Source organism: Danaus plexippus, assembly GCF_018135715.1.
Source record: "Danaus plexippus chromosome 16 unlocalized genomic scaffold, MEX_DaPlex mxdp_31, whole genome shotgun sequence".
NCBI lineage: Eukaryota > Metazoa > Arthropoda > Insecta > Lepidoptera > Nymphalidae > Danaus > Danaus plexippus.
This window is the reverse complement of record NW_026869852.1, coordinates 2,120,296-2,142,283: the sequence shown is the minus strand read 5'-3', so window position 1 is coordinate 2,142,283 and position 21,988 is coordinate 2,120,296. Positions and strand designations below refer to the sequence as shown.

Genomic DNA, 21,988 nt, shown 5'->3' with positions numbered 1-21,988 from the left:
ACAGGAGCGGCCCGAGGACTGACCCCTGCGGAATCCCGCAGCGCACCTCGTGGCGATGGACCCTACCGTCTCTCCCCACGAACGAGATCTCTCGTTCGCGGAGATAGGACCCGATGGTCTGCCGGATGTAAACTGGCAGACCATGGTATCTGAGGGCCTCTTCAATGACACCGAACGGAAGGGTGTTGAATGCGTTGGAGATGTCCAGGGACACCGCCAACATCACCCCACCCCCCGAAACGGCATCATCGGCGAGTTCCCTCAGCTTCGAGATGGCATCGATCGTAGACCGGCCACCCCGAAAACCATACTGGCACTCGGCCAGGTCGGGTCCGTTGCTGCTTAAGTGTGCGACGACACGGGTAGCTAGGATACGCTCGAAGAGCTTCCCCGCGTCGTCTAGCAGCACTATGGGACGGTATGCAGATGGCGAGTCTGCAGGTCGACCTTCTTTCTGGAGGAGAACGAGTCGCCCTTCTTTCCAACACGATGGAAAGCGACCCGATCTCAAACACTCGTTGAGGATCTCCACGAACCACTCGGCCAACTCGCCCAGAGCCAGGGCCAGGACACGTCCGGGGACGCCGTCCGGCCCAGGGGCGGTTTTCTTGGCTTTGAGAGGCCGCAGAGACTCCTCGAGTTCCTCCAGAGAGACGGGCGGAATAAATTCCACCCGGTCCGGCCCACGTGAAGTGCCAGCCTCCGCTAGCATCGAGTGCGCCGTCTCCGCAGGGAATAAGGCACTCACGACGCTTTGCAGAAGCTCCGGCTCCAGACTCTCCGTGACCGGGGCCATCTGGGCCCGGATCTTATTCCGGGCACCGAGATACGGACGCCCCCACGGGTCATTGTCCAGACGCGCAAGCAACTCCTCTCGAGCCGACTCCTTCGACCTGCAGATTGCGAGCTGAAGCCCGCTCTTCGCTCCGTTGAAGGCGTCACGAAACCGACATTCGACGGCTTCGTTACGAGGGTGCCGCCTCCGTTGTCGGATATACTGGCGTCTCGCCACCGCGCAAGCCGCACGCAGCTGCGCGATCTCTGACGTCCACCAGTACACCTGGCGTCTGGGGGAGCGTTGCGCGACGCGAGGCATCGCAGCATCGCAAATCCGCCACAGGCTGTGGCGAAATTTGCGCGCCTCCCCATCCACCGAAACGGGCTGCTCCACTCGCATCGTCCAAGCTTGGACGATCGACGCCTCCACCGCCATGTCCCTGTCGAGCTCGGTCAGGGACCACCGTGGGAACGCCGAAGCGTTCCCGACGGGTCGGCGGCGGAACGAAGAGCCATCCTGTGGGGCCAACTCGAACCTGATGAAGAAGTGGTCCGACAGCGTCTCAACCTCATCCAGGACTCGCCAGTCACGTACACGCGTTGCAACCGCAGGAGCAGCGAACGAAAGGTCCACTATGGATTCGCCCTGCGGTCGTACGCACGTGACTGCATTGCCCCGGTTGAGGAGGGATAGGCCAGCCGCTGCAGCCCACTCCTCCACCACCTCCCCGCGAGGGTCCGTAGCGGGCGATTGCCACACCGTACTGTGGGCATTAAAGTCACCGAGGACAATTGCTTGTCTCGGCGACGCACGTCTGACCTCAGCCCCGACCTCGTCGAGGAGTCTTTCGATCTCCACGACGGGCTTCCTCGGAGCGAGGTAGACGCCCACAAGTATGAAGTCGCCCCACTGAGCCACGACATACCCTTCTCCCCTTCTGATGACAGAGAGAGGAGAAGAGGAGCGCGCACCCGGTGAGATGACTACCGCCACAGACTGCTCCGCATCACATACCCAATTCGAGCGATCGGGCACGTAATACGGCTCGCAGAGAACTGCCACATCGATGGACCACTCCACCATGGACTGCAAGCAAAGGTCTTGCGGTCCAGGGGAATGGTTCAGGTTCGCCTGGAGGAACCTTATGGTTGTGCAAGCCATTACACTTCCATGGGCACCTCCAGCGCGGCAGATTTAGAGGGCGGGGGGACCGAGGATTTTCCGGGTCCCTTACCCTTCCTATGCTTCGGTGGGTGGCACTGTTTGCCCCCCACCATGTGGTTGGAGGCGACTCCCGCCTCCGCACAGATCGGACACTTCGCGTCCGACGTGCAGGCCTCAGCGATGTGTCCTTCGCCGCCGCAACGGAAGCACAGACGGCTGCGGTCGGTTTTGGACGGACATCTGAGGCCCGCATGTCCCACCTCCAGGCACCGGTAGCACCGCATAGGGCGTGGCTCCAGCGGTGTCACCCGTGCCGAGCTCCAGCCGACCAAAAGGCGGCCGGCTTCGGCCAGGCACTTGGCAACCTCCACTGGGCACCTCACCCAAGCGGCCCCGGTGCTGAAGGACCCGCGGGAGCGGATCGGCCCTACCCGTATTTGCTCGACAGAGCAATTGCCCTGCCGAGCGACCGCAGCGAGGACGTCCTCCTTAGTGACGGAGTCGTCCAAACCGGTGATTCGCAGTTCCCCGCTTTTCACCGGTCTGGCGACTTTCACCTCAGGGACGAGCTCCCGGAGTTTTTGCGCCAGGAGGTCGGCTTTCGCCTCCCCCGCGCTCTCCGGCAGCTCGAACATGCGGGCTCCCGTCACCGTCTTCTTGCAGACGAGACCCATCGGCAGTCCTAGCTCTGCCAGGTTGAGTCCCGCCCGCGCCGTTTTGAGGACATCCTCGTACGTCCTTTCTGAATCCCGCGGCAGCGTAATTACCACCGCAGGATTCTTCACGCTCTTGAGGCTCCTCTTCTTCTTCTTCTTTGCCTTCTTCTTCTCCTTGGCCGGCTTCTTCGCCTTCGGCCCCTCTTGGGGTGGGGCTACTGGCAGGCCGGTCTTCTTCTTGCCCTTCTTCTTTACCACCTCCGTCCATGTCTTGTCCATGGATGGAGGCGGTGGGGGCAGAGGTCTCGCCGTCTTCTCCTGTTTTCTTGTGGCACCGTTCTTTTTCCTGCTCGCCACTCTACCTGCCGGCTCAGCCACAGCAGCCGACGCAGGCGCTGGGGGTGGCCTCTTGTCCGCCGCTAGGGGCGGCCTCAGGCGCTTTTCGGGGAGCAGCCGGTCTGCGATCCCCTGGAGCTTCGCGTCCATCATGGCACCTAGGTCCCTCATGAGGGACCCGCGAAGCTCCTCCTCGCTCTTCTCGTCTCGTGCTGGTTTCGGGGCAGTGGCGAGCAGGTCCATGTCTGCCCGCAAGCGGGCCTGCCCCTCTCTCAGGAGCCCCAGCTCCTTCTCCAGCAGCGAGCTCTTCTTCCTTTCTTCCTCTAGCCGGGCTCGGAGAATCTCATTCTCCTCGCCGCTGGTCCGCTGCAGGAGAATCTCTTTTGCCTCCCCCAGGAGTGCCGCCGACGTCTTCAATGCCCTGACGCATCCGCCCTTCAGATTCTTGGATTTGAGGGCCACGTCAACTATGACGCTCAGGGCCCTCTCCATCTCTTTCGCGAGGCACGAGGCTGGCAGCGTCTTAACCGAGGAAAGGGCCACCTCGACCCGGCGCGTCGACCTCGCCACGTTTTCCTCCTCCGAGTTCGATTCGCCTTCCTCAACTGCCCGTCCTCTCTTCACCGCAGTAGCGAAGGAAGCCTTGTCACTTCCGCCAGACGAACTCCCACCTGGTTGTCTTCTTGTCGCTGGCCGCTTCCGGAGAGGCGTCAGGCTCGTCGGCGTACCGGCGAAGAAGGCGGAGCGCGTCTCCTCCGTCTCCATCTCACTTCCGCTCGTTGTACGCGGGCTCCTTCTGGTTGCTCTTCCCTTCTCACCGTTGGACGCTAGTGGCTGGCGCGCCACTGGTCGCACCGCCGACGCGTCTACAGGCTCCTCGTCAGAGCTTACCACCATCACCTTGTCCAAATCTTTTGCTGATCGGTGTCCTTTTCCCAAGCCAGGTCCCGTGCCCACTGCACCTCGTCCCAGAGAGTCCTTAGAAGAAGGACTCCCGAAGCGGTTGTTGCCCCCCCCAGAATACGAGGGGCAGACCGGCGAACCGGTGAGGGATTCTCCAGCCGCGGCGCGGCTGGTACCCTCCTGGGGTAAATCGTTTTTACAACTCGCTTTCATTTTATAAAAACTCTCCGATGACCTACATCGTCGTCCCGCCTCGGGGGCGGGAGCCCCTTGGTCGCTCGGTGGCTGAGATACCCCCCAGCCGCTCCCGAAGAAGCATCCCTAGCCGCGCCCCGCAACTAGGAGAATTTGGGGATTTTTTATAGAGGTTTACTCCTCGCAGCTGACGCCCCCGTGTCCTCTCAATGAGGGTTACGGTCTGGCCGGCGGGTAGTCTAGAAGACCGCCCGCCGCCCGATCCCACGTCCCCGGGGTCCCCTGATACAGGGGAGCTGGGGAGCGGGTTGTGCCGAGAGCAGACGAATCCACTCGGCAACGTCACGAAGTGACAGATCCGGTATCCCCGGGGTCTCCTGATACAGGAGAGCTGGGGAACCAGAAAACGGCACGCCAAAAATGGCACGCCCTCACCACCACTACACTACACACATATACATACACATACAAACACCAGGTCCGCGATCCACCGCACCAGTCCCGCAAGCGAGACCATTGCCGAGAGACCGCGGAACCTGGTAATCGGAAAGAAAGCTTCCCGATCCTCCTTTCATACTCACCTCTTGGATACCACGTCGCCGGAGTCCCCTGCTGCAGAGGAGCTGACGAGTGGTATTACCGCCGAGTGTCCTGCGTCCCCAGAGTTCCTGCGAACAACATTAGGAGAGCAGGAAGCCAGCGCACCGTAGGTGCACCCGCGCCTCCACCTTGCATACGAGCAAGGGCCCTATCCCACAGGCAGATGTGCCAGGAGAGTCCTGAGGCCCCGCTCACGCACGCACACACACCATACCCAGCCAGCCGAGAGTCCGAAGACCACAAGGCCAGCCCCCTTTCGCGAGTCCCACGATCCAACCCCACATTCACTCAAACTCACGCACGCACACACATGCACGCGCGCATTCAAGCTCCCCAAGGGAGACCCATGTAGACCGACCGCGAGACTTCCTCCCTCCCCGGCTACCGGAATTCCCGCTCCCGAACGAAACGCCGCGCGAACGCAACTTCACGCCCGGTGTTGAGCGAGAGGGTGGTCCTGCCCCGGACGAGCCAGCCCATTGCGAGCCACAGTCCGAAGACCGCAGTTAGGCTCTACCACTCCTTGTTCCCACATCCCCGGAGTCCCCTGATACAGAGGAGCTGGGGAGCGAGATAGTGCCGAGAGCAGAACGAGTCCACTCGGCAGAACGAAGGATCCTGCCCCCGGAGTCCCCTTTTCAGAGGACAGGGGAGCAAGATGACCGACACACCGAGACCGGCACGCCAGCCCCTTCGCACAGATTCCGAGAAGGAGCCCTAGCCCACGGATGGGGGTCCTCGGGCCCCTCTCCGACCCACACGCCGGCCAGCCCAGAGTCTAACGACCACAAGGCCGGCCCGCACTCACCGGCCAGGCCATACGGCCACACGACCGCGCCACCCCTAGAGTCCCACGAACCAATTGCGTAGGCTCCGAAACGAAACCCACGCATCCGGACCATGAGACTATCCCCCCCCTGCGGATATTAGCCGCCGAAGAAAGACGCCTGCTATGCAAACATCGTTCTCCGTCGTTGCCCAGATTGCACCAGGCCCAGCTGCTACCCTTCCCCCCGGACCGTAATCCGTGAGGGACCGGTAACAACCAGGCGCTCGAGGAGGTTTCCGCGTCGCAACCCATTGATTATCTGTCCTGTATTAACATATTACACAAAAGTAAAATTGATCATTAAGCTGTTCACGAAGCAGCGCGTGCGTACAAAGTTCAAATATTTCGCAACGAACGATAATTGCGATGAATAAACAGAAACGCAGCGCAGCCGCTTAGGCTAAATTTATTATACATTGAAATAAGATATTTTTTAATGTCACTGACATTTATTTCCACAAATAAACACATTGAAGTGTCTGTTAGTAATTTCAAATTCATATATTTCCACTAAATATAAAAGTATATACGATACCTATAAAAGTGCAATTTTTAAATATTTGCGTTTCCGTTCGTCTCCCTGTTTGTTCATGGTAATCTTTGGAACGTATATACCGATGTCCTAGGAGGCTGCTTAGTTAAATATTTAAGCAAGAGGAGAAAATTATCGATTCGTATATGTTTATCACGTTATTACTCTTTCAATTAAAAGTTCGCTTTTATTTTTATTTAAATTAAGAAACCGAGGAATTTGATATTTAATGTCATATGAAATTATTGATCAGAGTTTTGCTATAAAATTTCTGAATAAAAGGGCCATGGAGGAAAGTTTTATTTAACGAAGCTCTAATTAACTATTTTATATTATTTTTTATGGATTTGTCAAACATTATAGTTTGGTCGGTCATTCCATAATTATTTAATAACTACTTATTTATTTTATGCTACGGCTTCATTGACACTGGAATCGTGGAATATTTTGCCAATATCAACGTTTTTGTTTGATGGACGACTATAATCTTAATGTGTGGAGAAAACGCGAAGGAGTTTGAGGAATGGAATAGAGGAGTTTATTTAATTATTAGTATTATTATTTAAAGAAGACTAATTATATATCACCAGCACCTAGGTCCTAGAACGACAAAAATATATAAACAATAATTCGTATATAGTAAATAGTTACGGGAACTACTAAAGTTTTAAACCCAACTGCTGATGATGTCAATCATATGACGTCAGTCATAAGACAATAGGGCATACAAAAAATATAATGAAGGTATCATTGTCACTTAGTAACGTTGTCTAACAATCCATTAACATTTGAAGCCATAATAAAGTAGGGATTTAAATATTGTAAATAATAAAAAAAAGTTAAGAAAATAACTAAAAAGACTGGAGAACCTTTCGTAATCTTTCATAAATTAGTATTTTGCAGTCTTTGGAGAACAGAAAGTCTAGATGATTGAAATATTTGTAGGGAATTTTGTATACATCTACCACATTCCCGAGCTCGTGGAGGAGTCTTCTCACGTCAGCGGGATGTGCCAACCAATCGGCATCACTGTAGAATAATGACACGGGAGCGCTTATCCTCCTGAGGTTGTATCTCGGCGGGAACGTTTTTCCATATCTTCTCAAGTTCCCGTGTGTACCGTAATCATATTTCCTGAACTCATCAGAAATTATAAGCTGTCCATAATGAGCTAACTGCTTCGCTGATGAACCAGATGGAACATGCCCAAATAACACGGGGAGGTTGGTCACGTTCAACTGCTCGAGGTCGAATCCCACTATTAAGAATAGAAGATTGTTGCACAATATTTCTGACATTACACCGACACTACATAACAAACTCTTCAATGTTTTAACAAGTTTATTATCAGGCAGAAATTCATTTATTCCAATACCATTCGATATAGTGTACAAGAGGGGGCCCTCGGAAGCCAGCAGTCTTATAATCGGCGATCTCACGTGAGACATGAACGCGACTGGAGACAGAGCAACCATCAAACTAATCTTTTCGTTATACTCAGGTCTTTCAGATGCCATAACGAAGAAGCTTGAGGTGCCTTGCGAGTGACCTATATATTTTAGTGTTGTAGAACCGCTCTTTTCAAAGGCGTAGTCGATCATGGCGGGCAAGTCATATAAACCTATTTCATGCCACGTAAAGTCCCAAAACTTTGAATCTAAAGGACGCAAGTGTGTGTGACGACGCGAGTGTTTATTTCCTCGAGCGTTGCCCAGCCAGACGTCGTAGCCTCCTCTGGATAACTGATAGGCTAGACCACTTTCCACGCCCGCCACTACGAAGTCATCGGCACTTCCTAGCAAGCCGTGCATGAGGAATAGAACCGAACCATTGCCGGGTATCCTAAACATTCGGAGAACATACCCATCCTCAGTCACCACGTCGTGGGTTTCTACTGGATAACCATATTTCGATATGAGCTCTGTGATGTTTAACGTCGCATCTTCGTTTTTTGAGCCCAAATCTAATTCTTTGACAAACCGATCCGTCAAATCGACTACATTTCTGTGACTAACGAGAACAGGCCAGACATCTAATGGTGTCAAAGCCCTGGCGATTGCTATTGGAATGTGGCTTACGAGTTCCACGCTATCGGCTAAGAAGTCTGACGATGTTCCAGCGATGGATTGTAAGAAAGGATTCTTTGTCAATGGTCTTATTAACTCTTGTAATTGTGGTATGCCTTCTAACTGACCATTACAAGATAATAAAAGTACTATATGTATTATACCAGTGACAATCATGTTTCAGAAATGACTAACGCTAGTCACAGGTACCATGTAATATAATGTAGTGAGGTTTAACCTTGATATGAGTAAACACCGTTTTTTTTTCAATGCAATTAAAATAAATCGCCATGAATTACTCGACGTAAGATCACTGTTTAGTCTTTTTTCAATAGGCTTCTGTCTGAATCTTCTATAGATTTCGTTGTGTCTACAAATAAACAACTTACTTAAAGTGTTCTCTATTTTTGAGTATATTTTCCTTATAATGTTTAATTTAAGAATATATAACGTGATGTTGGATATTGTTGTGAATTCATTTAAGTGTGTACATAGTTATATAATATATATGTAATCTGGATGATTGATAATATAATACAGAATACGATTGGTAATTTTGAACTACAAGCCACCAACTGTTATTGTTGATATATAATATGAAACTGCGAAAAACTTATATTAAAATACGGAAAGTATAAATTATAATTAATAAGTTTAATTTTTCCATTTATTGATAATATCTTAGAAATTTGACTGTTAGATATTAACATACTCATAGGATCCGTCATGATATACATTTTAGACTTTCATTATCACGACTTCTTCATTTAGTAATTCTTTTATATTATTGTAGTTTTTTTTTTCAATTTTATTCATTTCATTATATGTATTTCAAAGTGACAATTCACATATTATGAAAGGACTGACTGACGTTGAGTGTTCTGTAGGGTTGCTATTGTTAAAAAAAAAATATCTTTGTCCTAAATTAAACTGCCTAAAAAAATACAAAAGCGAGAAAGAAACTCAACAGCTTTTTATTTAATTATATTACAAAACCAAAGACAATAATATTGCTTTCGTTCCACATATAAATCAAATAAAATAATTCCATAAAATTTTATTTAGCAGAAATTCTTGAGCTAAGTAATAAATGCATTAATACACAATTTGTCTGGATATTGAATTTTCTTTTTCTGTTCTAGTTTTATTTAAATATCTTTTATATTTTAATCAGTTTTGTTTATAACTTAGCGTTATACTTTTAGACATGCGTTGCAAAGGGACTTCCACAAAGAACACATCGTATTAATAACTGATATTAGTTTCACCAGAGCTTATATTTTTAGAAGAATAATTGAAAATATTTAAATTGTAATGCATTTCATAATTTAATTGATATTAATAAAACGCAAACACATTCTTAATTCTGTTTTATTTTTTATTCACCTTTTATTACTTTGATGGTTGTTTTAATTATAATCATGAATCTGTTTTGGTCTAGTTAAAAATATATATACGTATAGAAAATTATAAATAGAAACAAAGCAACCTAAAAATTACTAAGTTTGAATTTTCCTCTATCACACAACAACTACAAATTACAAAATGATTTATAAGTATAGCAAATGCTTAATTAAGAATATGAAGACTTCTTATTATAAAAAAGGACTTCGAAACTAACACCTAGTTCATTTGAAGGTAATAATGAAATGTTGTTTTTTATAAAAATATTTTAATTAGCGAATATCGTTCCGAAATTGGTCCAAATGACTTTATATCTTTTGATTGGATGCCTTATAACAGACACGTCACCGATTTTATACTCTTTCTCTAGAAATAGTACGGGACCGGCCATGTTCCGTAAGTTATCATAGAACATGTAAGAAATATCTTTGCTTTTTACTGGCAGATCACGCGGAGGTATGTGTAGCAGGATGGCACCGCCCTTTATGATGTGAGACATTATCGACGATTCCAGCCCGTGGTCGTACATCGCGCTCGGCATCATCGCTTGCGGTTGTAGTTCAATGCCAGTCGCTATCATATTCTTGGTGAGGTAAACGAAACTTTCCATTTCCGTCGTCATATCATCAAGGACATCTAACATTTTCTTGGACTGGTTCCTATCTATTTTTGCCAATGCATCTCTTACGACGGCTCTTCTTTGCTCAACGCTGAGTTCCAACCACGATTCTTTGAGTTTCGTCAATTCAGCCATTTCAGGAAATTGTTCGATATGCTGAGAACTGAAGTAAATATCGATGAGGGAAAAGAAGGCTTGCGAAGAGCGAGGTGGTCCTTCGAAGTTGGCGAAGTCGTTGACCCACACGATGCTGGCGTCTACGTTGTGGGTGAGCTCATTCGTCTCTGAAATATCACTGCACCAGATGGAGAGCGCGAACGGCTTCTCGTTCGCAAGTAGACCTATCAGTTCCTTCACCGTCCTAAAAGCCTCAAGGATGACAACATTTTTGTCATGTTCAGTGCTATCTCGACCCGGCTTCATCAGAAACGTTTTTTCCCCAAAGAAGTATGATATTTCGCGGTCCGTATCGCTTTTGCTTTTCCCGGCTGATGTTACTTCCATCTGCTTCTCCTCCTTCCAGGTCATGGTGGTAGTGAATCTTTCCACAGCATTTTCTTGAACAAAAATCTTCCTCAACGCCCAGGGATACTACAATAAATATGAAATACCAAATATGAATACTAAGAAATAGCCAAAAATATTATACTCGATCACTTAGTAAAAGATAATACGATGATTACGGACTGTCCGTGCACGCAGATAGTTGAACAACAGGTTCAATACGTGATATAAGTTTATGTTGCTTTTTTTAATTTTATGTAAATAAAAAAAAATTCAATTGTACGTATGAGTAAAGTGTGATTTAACTTTTATTTTTTATTTACATAAAATTTTGACTTTTTGACTTTTAGACCGAATAATGAGCGGGTCACAGAAAAAAAATTCAATAGAACAATTATATAAATCATTTGATTCAAAATTATTTAATTATTAGATTTTGCACTTCAAAGAAACAACTGCTTAACAATCATTTCAATGTCATAAGTTTATTTTACAGACGTAAATAGAAATAGTGAATTTTAAAATGAAAATTTAACAAAAATTATGTAGAATTACGATAGTTGAATATTTTTTAATTAATTAAGATAAAATTTGATAAAGTAAGAACGTTTTTTTGTTCCAAATACCAGCATCGTATATTTTTTTAGTTTAAAGTTACATACTCGACTGGACGCGTCCAAGAAGTACTCAACGGCGGAGTCGATGTCACTTTTCCCGCTCACAACACCCACGCAGCCGTTCAGAAATTCTACAAATTAAATAAATGTTAATCGTTATACAATTAATAGTTTTTTACAATATAATTAATTTATTGATAGTTATTGGATTTCCTGTAATTTTTTTTTTAACTATCTATTTGTTTTTAGCTATACTGAGTCATTTACTAGGTATACGACTTTCTTACTTTAACTCTATGACGACACCATAATGTATGTATTTACATAAACTTATAGTTTTATTTTTAAAGCTACTGACTTCGCAATCTAAGGCGGAAGAGTTGAAAAGATATTAATCTATATTTGAATAGTAAATCCGAAAACATTCGTTTTATTTAGATGCAATGCAAGTTGAGTGTAGCGACCTCAGAGTGTCGGTGCCGAACCCTTTGTTTGACATGGGTTCCATTTTCCGGCCCTAAAACTGAAATCGGTCCTCCAATCTAATTTTTTTATTAACCACCGCAGATAAATGGGCAATCGAACAAAATAAAACCCCAACTCGATCGGACTTTCGGTGGCCGAGATCATCTCCGTGTATGAATGACCTGAGTCGCAAGTATAGCGTTCCCCTCGCTTCATTCATTATTCTAACATAATAGAAATTGTTCTAATTACTATAATTTTTTTATATTTCAATAACTTACCGCCCATTTTCGTAAAATCCATCGTCACTTTGGAGGAACCGCCTTCTATAACTTCAGGTAAAATCGCTAGAAGTACTTTTCCTTCCAATCTGCAATATTAATACATGTATTACGTTTACCTATTAGAACAAAACTCAAGGTGGAGGGTCGCATCTAGTAGCACAGTACTGAGGAAATATTACAATAATTCGTACCTTGAAATAAAATAAACTACTTCATCCTTTTATCAATAATACAACCTATATAAATGTATTTTAGAAGCTATTAAAACAAAAAAAATTTATTAGATTTACCCGACTTGGTGACAAAGTTCAATGAAGAGGGTGGCGACGGGAGCTGTTTCCTTGGTGCATTCAATGACGACCTTCGGCATGTGAGCCATCAGCACCTGGCTGATGAAACCCAGCGCCACCAGTGGCGTGGCCGACTCGAACGTAATCTGACGAGCTGTGAGCACGTGGTAGGGATATACTATTAACTATTAATAAAAAAATTACAAGTAGCGTGTTACGACTGATAATCCAGTTTACGCTCCTTGCATCTAAATTTCTTATTACGAAATTAAAAAAAAATTCAAACTTTTATTTTTGTGTTAATTTATACTAATATATATTTAAATGATATTTACTAAATTAAGTATATAAGTCTTCATAATGTTGGCTTTAAACTACCTCTACCTACATAACGGTTGAACATTTTTATAATGATTTCAGATTTGAATCTCAGTTTAAGATGATAAAAACAACTTGATATAACCAAAATCACATCATACAAGTTAAAGAATATTCTGTTAGTTAAAAAAAAACATTTAATTGTTATCAGTGTACTTACTCTAAATTAAATACAGAGCGTTAACAATTTTTCATTCGTAAATCTTTGAACAAATTATTGTTATGGTAGGTTAAGGAATGTAAAACGGGAGACGATTCGTATTTAGTGTACGCAGACTTAGTATAAGGGAATTAGAAAATGTTCATCCGCAATAGCGTCTATCTGGAGTGTTTTATTTGCAAGAAAAAAATTACAAAACAAGTAAATCATGATGATAAATATCTTACCTGTGCTCGTCGCTTCCTTGGAGCTTTTTAACGAACTGTGATACATAAAGTTTTGTGTCATGAGTTTCAAATCTATGCGCTCTGTATCTTCTAAGGGGATCTTTCGCAGTAACAGTTCCAATTGGCAGAAAAGTTCGACATTCTCCTCAATTTTCTTGGCCAGGTTCATCAATTTTAATGGAAGTTCACTTACATCTTTGGTCAACACCACAGCCCCGAGGTTCCTTGTATAATTACTATAGTATATTGTGTTTTTGTGATCGTTTAACGTGAATCTGTCACTGTCGGCGAATCCTTTTGATTTAAATATTGGATTTTTCTTCAAATACTCCTTAAATGCGGAATAGTTTAAATAAAATTTTTAGCTAGTCTAAAAAGAACATATTAATAGTATATACTTAATTTAAATTAACTCATTTTACCTCCGCTAGTTTTGTGCTAACATTTGCTTCGTCGAACTTAATACCCTCCATGTTTCTGTAATGGGACCGTAATATTATTTTTTCAAACATTTTCTTTCAATAAATAAAATATATATATATCTCAGGAACTATAGGCGGGGCAGGCGTTCTAGTTTGATGGTGGTTTTAAGATGGTGGCATTTCGATTGTAGAAATGGTCATAGTGTATATTTAAAAGAAAAACAGAAAATCAAGGAGCAGAACATATTAATAGAATAGGACAATATTTTAAACACTCTGCCACGGTTGTTATTGGCACAGCAGTTACAATTCCCTATCTAGATAAAAAAAATGATAGAGATGTGCGTGGGGATTTCTATAAAATTTTCTAAACTTTTTTTCTTACGCGGTTGGCTGTTTAGATACATATATAACCAAAGAGTATAGAAATTTTAAAACATAGCTTTTGAACTACGTGTTCATAACATGTGTTTCTGAACTTACAAAAAATTTGTTATTGTATCAAACAAAGTTGAAGACGTCGACGGTTTCGTATAGTTTTATATAAAATAAGTAAAACTGTCTTGATATCTAAATCTAAAACACTCATTATGAATAAAATCAAAGGTTTAGTATATACTAGTTTTACATAAATACTTAAAAATGTTTTGTAATAATTCAATCTTGTAAATAGCAATACCTTTATATTATTGTTAATAGTATAGACTATAGAACATTCTATATAAATTAAACGTTTTTACAAACTACACTAAAACATTCAGCACCAGATATTATCGTCTTATCTATAAATAACTCGCAAAGATAATATATTTTTTATTAATAATATTTAATTGCATGACCGTACTTACCTCTCAATCACCGCCGATAAAGTCCCAGCAACACGGTCTGTTTTCTGTCGTAACACATTATCAATCCGCTAATACACAAATGATAAAAGTATATTAAGATTACATATTAACATTGTACACTCTGTAACCAATTTAATTTAAAAACATTTATACTACAAACAAAAAGATGTTAATTTGATATCTTCTCTAATTTCTTTCAGGTGCTTCGAGGACTTGTGTAAAATAAGGCTTTGACTCTCGAAAGCACTCGATCAATTCTCAGCTAACATTTTCCTCAGTTATAAATTTAGTAATTGATTCTTGTTTGGTTGCAATTTTAGAGACTAAATAGAAGGTAGAAGAAGGCACTATTTAGAATGCAATAAGTAGAAGATTAGAGCTTCTACATCAAAGGTTGAGTAACTTCTTGATAAACTGCTGTGAGAAATGAGAAGGTCATACTAAGCAATCCGACAAACCAGCTATCATCAATTCAACCATCTAAAATTTGAGGCTATTTACAAATCGAAGAAAACAAGAAAACAAGTACCTACCTCGGAAGCATAGTGTCTTAGAGTGGAGGGACCGAAGAGGACATCGCTTCGAGAATCGCCAAATTAAGAGCAGCCTTCGCGCAACTTCGTCCTGTAGGTGTGGCAGTCGCGGAAACTGACCAGGAGAGTCAAACTCAAAATATTCCAGTCCAATGTCGATACCGTGCTGTTATAGGGATGCGAGACGTGGAAGTTACTGAAGACATCTCGCATCGGCCTCAGATCTTCGTCAAATGGTGTCTTCGCCGTTTTCTCGGTATTTACTGGCCCGAGAAAATCTCCAACGTGAATCTGTGGGAACGCTGCGGTGAGATACAGATTGACCTGCAAATCAAACGTCGCAAGTGGAAGTGGATCGGCCACACGCTCCGAAGGGACCCGTAACATATACGGAGGCAAGCCCTACGCTGGACTCCCCAAAGAAAGAGAAAACTTGGCCGCCCTAAGCAGACCTGACGGCGGACGAGCATTGCAGAGGCCACAAACATCTTAAAGACTTGGATCGACATGAAAGGCTAAGTTCAAGACCGAACGGGATGGTGGCGTACTGTGGAAGTTCTTTAACCCACCTAGGGGACATAGGACTAAGAAGAAGAATTAGACTAAGAAAAAGAAGACTACAAGTGCAATTTAAAAGTTTTTTCATCCACCTGTCTCATGTCGTCTGCGTACTGAAGAGTGGGGCGTAGGATGCTTACCGAACTGTAATTATATTATCTTTCACTCATTTGATCTTAACTTCCTATACTTAGCTCTGCGTTATATGTTTTGACCAAGTAATAGAATGATATTGGCTAACTTGTAAACTATTAATTCCTCTTTATAACTCCCATTTATCGCCATTTTTTCCTATTATTAAACACGGCTTATAATTCTGTAATCGAATATATTTTCAAATGACTTTTATACTAAAAAGGTTTTACTTGTATTGTAACTCCATACACCACTATATATTTTTTATCTCTTGTTGTATATTATAGACAGGCTGTATTGTTTTTATGTAATGATACTTATTTTAGTGGCAACACTGAAGGAAGAATTAATTAAATTAATTGAGTTATTCAAAGTTTCCATATTAGTTTTAAATTAAAAATATAATTTTCTAATTGCGGGCATTAAAAGAAATACCACAATAATATTTAGATTATTCCACGCATATTTAAAAATAATTTTATTTTTCTAAATATTTAATATATATATTTTTTAAGTTTTATATGTCTAATTCATATTATGTAGTGGTCTACTCCCTTAATAAATGAGATAAAAGTTTGAAAGACACCGTAACTTATGTAACCTTCAAACTAACTACAATTAAACATACAAACAAGTTGAAATAGAGTGAAGTAGGAACAATACTTGTGCTAGAATACAATTTTTAATGTATGTTTTGTTCCTGTTACGGTTTCATACTTAACTTAATCGCCAACTAAACTAGTAAAGTAATTCCAATATAAGCCAATTATATGTAAATTTCTAAGCAGGTTATTGATATCATTTAATAAATCCTGTAATAAACTATGGAAAATGATTTAAGTCAGAATTTGTATTCAATGTTATTAATATTGTATGTGAGCTTGTGTATTGTCATCAGTTTTTAAAATTTATACGTACAAAGTACACACCTTACGTAATATTGACGTTTGAATAATATTTATGTTACATTTAGGATTCCATTAGATTAGCCTGAAATCAGAAACGGAAAACGCTTCGTTTGTAGTGTGAGTCTGCAAACCTGGACTAAGGTTGTTGAAAAGTAATAGCTGAATTCCTGTAGGATCAGATTGCTGTCCGTCTTTTTCCAGTTTGTCATTAATATCTCATTAACACGAGGAAGTAATTAATTAAATTCATTGAAATTACTTTTTATGAAAGAACTTGGATGAAAAAAAAAAAAACAATTACTATAGTTGAAGACGAAGACTCGAGTTAAAGCTAGCGGATATTTATAAAAAGAGTTTTTAACCCAGACTGTTCATTATATCTCATTAACATTTTTAATCTATTGTAAATTAAACAATAAACTTCATTTATACCTACTATCAATAAATCATTTAACTCATTTATAATAATTTTAACAAAATGCGTGATGGCTTATAAAATGTTGTATTTTCAAATTAAATAGGAATAACTAAATAATTAAAAAACTTATTCCATGAACGTTGTTAAACCTCGACGAAGAGATAAATATTATTACAGAAGTGAAATACTTGAAAATGATAGTTATAAGTAAAAATAACGCATAAATTTATCATTTGATATCATTTATTTTTTTAATTAATAAATAATTTAACAAAAAGTATTTATAACCAGTATGATTAGTACTGAAAACAATCAGTTTTTCATCGATAAAGCATTGCACATATATATCAACGGTTACAGAATGAAAAACGAAAAACGCTCCGTATGTAGTATGATCATGCAAACTAGAACTATAAAGAAAGAATAAAAAATGTTTTGTTAAAACAACTTGACTTTAAAAAGATAACTGAAATTTTAAAACGATTACATACTAAAATTAAGTGCTGGAGAAAAAAGAGGGGTGTGTAAGCTTGACGTCGATGTCTTTGTGGCATCGCAGATCTCAAATGGATCGACAAATTTCGATGACGTTTTATTGATTTGAAAGTCAGTTTTCTACCGATGTAAGAGTATCAGTTCTTTTCATATGTGATGTGAACATTTTTGTCTATGATTAATCTATTAAGCTCCTACACTTTCCAATATGTTTGGAGTTTTATTTCGTAAATTAATAAAATTTTATTAATTTATTTCAAGGTATTCATACAAAATGTGTCTAATTAAAAAAAAGCGGCTCTAAATATATTATTTCAAATTTAAAGTTTAAATGAAACGTTATGAATATGTTTTAAAAACTAATAACAAATAGTTGCATTGCAAACTGCGTAATTGACAGTTGTGCAATTTTAAATGTAAACATTTTTTTATGTTGTAGTCATCTGTCACATCGTTAACTTTTATTAAAATTCTGGAAAATAATTGAATGTTATTTTTAACACTGTTATTTTTATTTTTATTCAATAAATAAATTTAAAACCAAAAGTTCCAGTTTACTTTCACAAAAAAACACTAACCATTTCAAATCTACGTTCATCAACATAAAGATTTACCAGAAAAAAACTAAGACTCTGTCAATATGTTTCACGATACAAGCTTGTACTATGATTATATAAATTATAATAGCTAACTATAATGTACACCTTTACAAAGTTTTTTGATAAATTTTATAATGTATTTTTTCTTTCTTTTACAGGACTACATATAAATAAATTTCTAATTAGTCACATATTTTATGACAGAAAAAAATCATAAATTCGTTATATTATGTTTTCCCGGTCAGTACAAGGCGAAACTATTTTAATACAATGACAGCAACATAAACACCAAGCAAGTCAAAAGAGGTAAAACTTATAAATGTAGATACTTGAAGTCTGTATGTATGTTGTGAATTGTAAAATATTAAATAGACGCCATTAATCACATTACGAATAACCGAATACACAAGTAAATGCAAGCTTTTACCCGTCTGGGATGAAGCCAAAAAAAGAGTGTTACTAACGTCTATTTTGTTGTTAACAAACCCTAACGCATCATATGTACTAAACATTTTATACTTATATTGTAATTTCAATAAAATCTAGTATGTGACGAAATCCTGAATAAATTACTTGTATTTTTCTTTTTGAATACTAAAAAGCAATTTGGCGTTTTACAATGCGAACGTCATTGCTGTATCTGCAGAATATTTTATATAAATAAGGCGTGTGAGAAGCAAACTTTATCAAACTGATACTGGCAAAATGAGGGCCATCTACCTCCTCCTCTGCGTCACCCTGCTCCGAGGTACAGCCGGTAGCATCTTCAGGCGACCCTACCTCCCCGACTTAGACGGTCTGATCGTCACTCCGCTAGATTACTACGATCAAGCTCCTTCGAAACACCCGATCAACTACCGCAGGGATTCCTCGTCCGAGGAAACCAAAGAACGCGATGACAAGTCAAGGGACGTGCCATCATCATACCGAAGTGGAAAGGATTGGAACGCCCCACTTTTGTCAGCAGTTATCAACCAGGGCGATCAAATGCCATATGGTGATGTTATCGCCTGGCAGGGAGTCCAAATAGCCGCTGGACCCAAATCGCCTGTGACAAACAAGAAAGATATCGAACGTATCTTTATCGACGCCTATCAAACCATGCAACATGTCACCGAAGAAGACAAAACAAGGTACCACGAAGCTTTCAACAAGCTGACGAGGAAGGAAGACGTCAACTCTAACGCCACTGAACTCATCAGACGGCATAATTATAAAGTCGAAGAACACATTGTCAAAACAGATGACGGTTATATCCTTACACTGTTCAGAATCCAACCGAGAAAAGTTACACTGGACATTAAGAATCGTCCGGCCGTATTTCTCATGCACGGACTTCTAGGAAGTGCCGACGACTGGTTACTGATGGGTCCTGAAAATTCACTGGCCTACCTTCTCGCTGATGCTGGATACAATGTATGGTTGGGTAACATCAGAGGTAGCAAATACTCCCGACACCATGTCAGCAAGCACGTCTCCCATCCCGACTTCTGGAGATTCAGCATCGACGAGATAGCCCTTCATGATTTACCAACAATGATCGATTATGTTCTAAAATCCTCGAAACAAGAGAAGCTGTTTTACGTCGGACACTCCCAGGGCACGACCGCTTTCTTCGCCTTGACTTCGTCTCGTCCAGAGTATAGAGAGAAGATCGCTATGATGTTCGCCATGGCTCCGATGGTTTACATGAATCACGTCCGCAGTCCTCTCATGAGAATGATATCCCCGAGCAGCCGCTTCTACGACAATTTACACACGGAACTCGGACACGGCGAATTCAAGCCAAGCAAGGAGGTCGTACACACCATCGGTGGGAACATGTGCAAGAAAGAAATTCAATGCGAATTTGTTTGCTCGAACGTCAACTTCGTCGTTTCCGGTTTTGACACTTCAGACATGGAATACGACCTGGTCCCCGTCATCGTCAGACACTTACCTGCGGGAGCTTCCACGAGACAGATCAAGCAATACGGTCAGGCTGTGGATTCTGAGGGATTGAGGAAGTACGACTACGGAACAGACATTAACAACATGATATACGGACAACACCAGCCTCCTCGATACAACATGACGGAGGTCAAGGTGCCGGTAGCTCTGTACTACAGCGAGGAGGACTGGCTGGCGCATCCTAAGGATGTGGAAAGGTTACACGCAGAGCTACCAGACGTCAGAGATTTGTTCAAGGTGCCGACGGAACACTTCAGCCACATGGACTTCCAGTTCTCTAAGCACGCCCCTCAGGTGGTCTACAAAAGACTCATCGAATCCATCAAGAGCCACTCCTACTAGATTTTAAATAATTTATTAGTATTATTATAAATAACTTTACCTATTTTCAAATGTTTCATGGCTGCCTAATTGCTGCATAATAAATCCGTCCTTAAATATTATTCAGTTTTTCTTTCATTTTTTATCATTTTAAAAATAATATGAAATCAAATATAATAAATATATTTATCACTATTCATATATAAATAACTTATATCCTAATATATACCTGTTTACACTTAAAATAAAAAAAATATTAATCACAAAGCCAGTTAAATAAGGAAATCATAAAAAATATATGCCTGTAAGTTATTAGAAATAAATAAGCACATGTATTTAAATGAAAGCGATGTAAGTTATACCTATCTATATTTTTAATATTATTACGTGAGTATTCTGTATGCTAAGCACAATTTTGTCGACGACTCTATTATTGTATATTTTCTAATCAGTATTTAATTTAAATATCAGCTCAACATTGCTTTAACGTTAAAACATAATTAGTGCAGTGCATGCATGCATAGCATACTTAGCATAAGACATACAACATACGAGGCGTTTCCCATTTCTTATTAGAATTACCACGTAAATACTATTGTTTTCGAATATTTATGAATGTGTAATTGTTAACGCTGTAATCTCAGCATAAGAAATCATACGGTAACTGACCAGTCTTTGGACATACTTTTTGAAAATTCCTAGTTACAGTTAATACTTAATAGTTATTATTGACACAAACTCTTAACTCTTTATCAATGTTTTTGTAATAATAAAAGTCAGGTTAAGTCTAGTATTAAGATACGGGTAGGTAACAAATATTTCTTAAAATATTTATTTTATTAAAAATACAAAAAAACGACTTATTAATAAGAGAAGTAAGGCACCATTATAAGCTATCCTTAGCAGCAGTCATCGGGTAGATTTTAATACGTACCTACACATAAATAAATATAACATCAAACACATTTTGAACCCTAACAATATAAATGTATGTAGTTTGTTCTAAAGAAAATAAAAAAGGTGATAAAAATAATAATAAACTTTAAATTTAAACTAAATTTGGGCACAATGTATATAAAATTATGCTTAATATTAAAATCTCTACAGTATGAGGGTTTTTATTCCCCCTTCTAAGAAGGTAAATACCATATAGCATTAAAGTACGCCCTATTTTGGTTTATAGTACATTTTAATACCATATCTGGCTTAAAACTTGAAGCTACAAGGGTTAATGGTTATAAAAATTATCCTTAAAAATATTTTATTTAAATGCCCCACCAATTGGTGCAGATATGTCGAATAGTAAAACCCAGTCAACATATCTAACTACGTATTGTGGAGGGTAGAAGTACTTCTACCCTCCATACAACGTATAAAGTGACTCTTGTTGGGTCTTGACACGCAGTTATATAAACACTTGTGTACACTGTATAGGTTAAAAACATGATAAAATGTATTACTATAAAAGTTATTAGTTCCATTTTGACTCTACATGTAATTTTATAAAGATTTTTTCTCAGTGCATTAAAGAATATTATATCAAAAAAATAATAATATAAACTATCTCTCTTTTATTAATTATTATACGTAGAGAAATATTAATGGAGTTTAATAATTAGTATGACTTGGTAAATAGGTTTGATACTTATTCTAATTTGACTTTTTTTTCTCAAATAAGTTGCAAAGATTATACAAAACGGATTGGGTACTAGTGACATCTCTGTATTTATCGAAGACACCTAATCCAAATATGGAATAAGTAAATGTTCAAGTTTTTGCAGAAGTTACGTAACC

General features: G+C 40.8%; 3 protein-coding genes across 3 annotated transcripts; 1 reads left to right on the top strand and 2 right to left on the bottom strand.

Moving 5' to 3' along the window:
- Nucleotides 1-6,508: 6,508 nt before the first annotated feature.
- LOC116772222 (lipase 3-like) lies at nt 6,509-8,431 on the bottom strand. Its single transcript, XM_032664334.2, has one exon. The coding sequence runs from the start codon at nt 8,234-8,236 to the stop codon at nt 6,845-6,847; it is 1,392 nt and encodes a 463-aa protein (XP_032520225.2). The 5' UTR covers nt 8,237-8,431; the 3' UTR covers nt 6,509-6,844.
- Nucleotides 8,432-9,495: 1,064 nt separating this feature from the next.
- LOC116772187 (uncharacterized) lies at nt 9,496-14,320 on the bottom strand. Its single transcript, XM_032664283.2, has 7 exons — nt 14,278-14,320; nt 13,430-13,484; nt 13,008-13,338; nt 12,243-12,396; nt 11,950-12,038; nt 11,249-11,334; nt 9,496-10,673 (listed from the first exon to the last, which is right to left on the bottom strand). The coding sequence occupies exons 2-7, from the start codon at nt 13,478-13,480 to the stop codon at nt 9,732-9,734; spliced, it is 1,653 nt and encodes a 550-aa protein (XP_032520174.2). The 5' UTR covers nt 13,481-13,484; nt 14,278-14,320; the 3' UTR covers nt 9,496-9,731.
- Nucleotides 14,321-18,620: 4,300 nt separating this feature from the next.
- LOC116772039 (lipase 3-like) lies at nt 18,621-20,316 on the top strand. Its single transcript, XM_032664061.2, has one exon. It carries the CDS (start codon nt 18,629-18,631, stop codon nt 20,213-20,215), a length of 1,587 nt encoding a protein of 528 aa, XP_032519952.2. The 5' UTR covers nt 18,621-18,628; the 3' UTR covers nt 20,216-20,316.
- The last annotated feature ends 1,672 nt before the right edge of the window (nt 20,317-21,988 follow it).

Coding starts and splice junctions, on each gene's coding strand:
- LOC116772222 (XM_032664334.2), bottom strand. CDS start 8,236: ATGATTGTCACTGGTATAATACATATAGTACTTTTATTATCTTGTAAT.
- LOC116772187 (XM_032664283.2), bottom strand. CDS start 13,480: ATGGAGGGTATTAAGTTCGACGAAGCAAATGTTAGCACAAAACTAGCG. Junction 12,397..13,007: donor CAAGGAAGCGACGAGCACAG/GTAAGATATTTA, acceptor ACGTGCTCACAG/CTCGTCAGATTACGTTCGAG. Junction 12,039..12,242: donor GAACTTTGTCACCAAGTCGG/GTAAATCTAATA, acceptor TTAATATTGCAG/ATTGGAAGGAAAAGTACTTC.
- LOC116772039 (XM_032664061.2), top strand. CDS start 18,629: ATGAGGGCCATCTACCTCCTCCTCTGCGTCACCCTGCTCCGAGGTACA.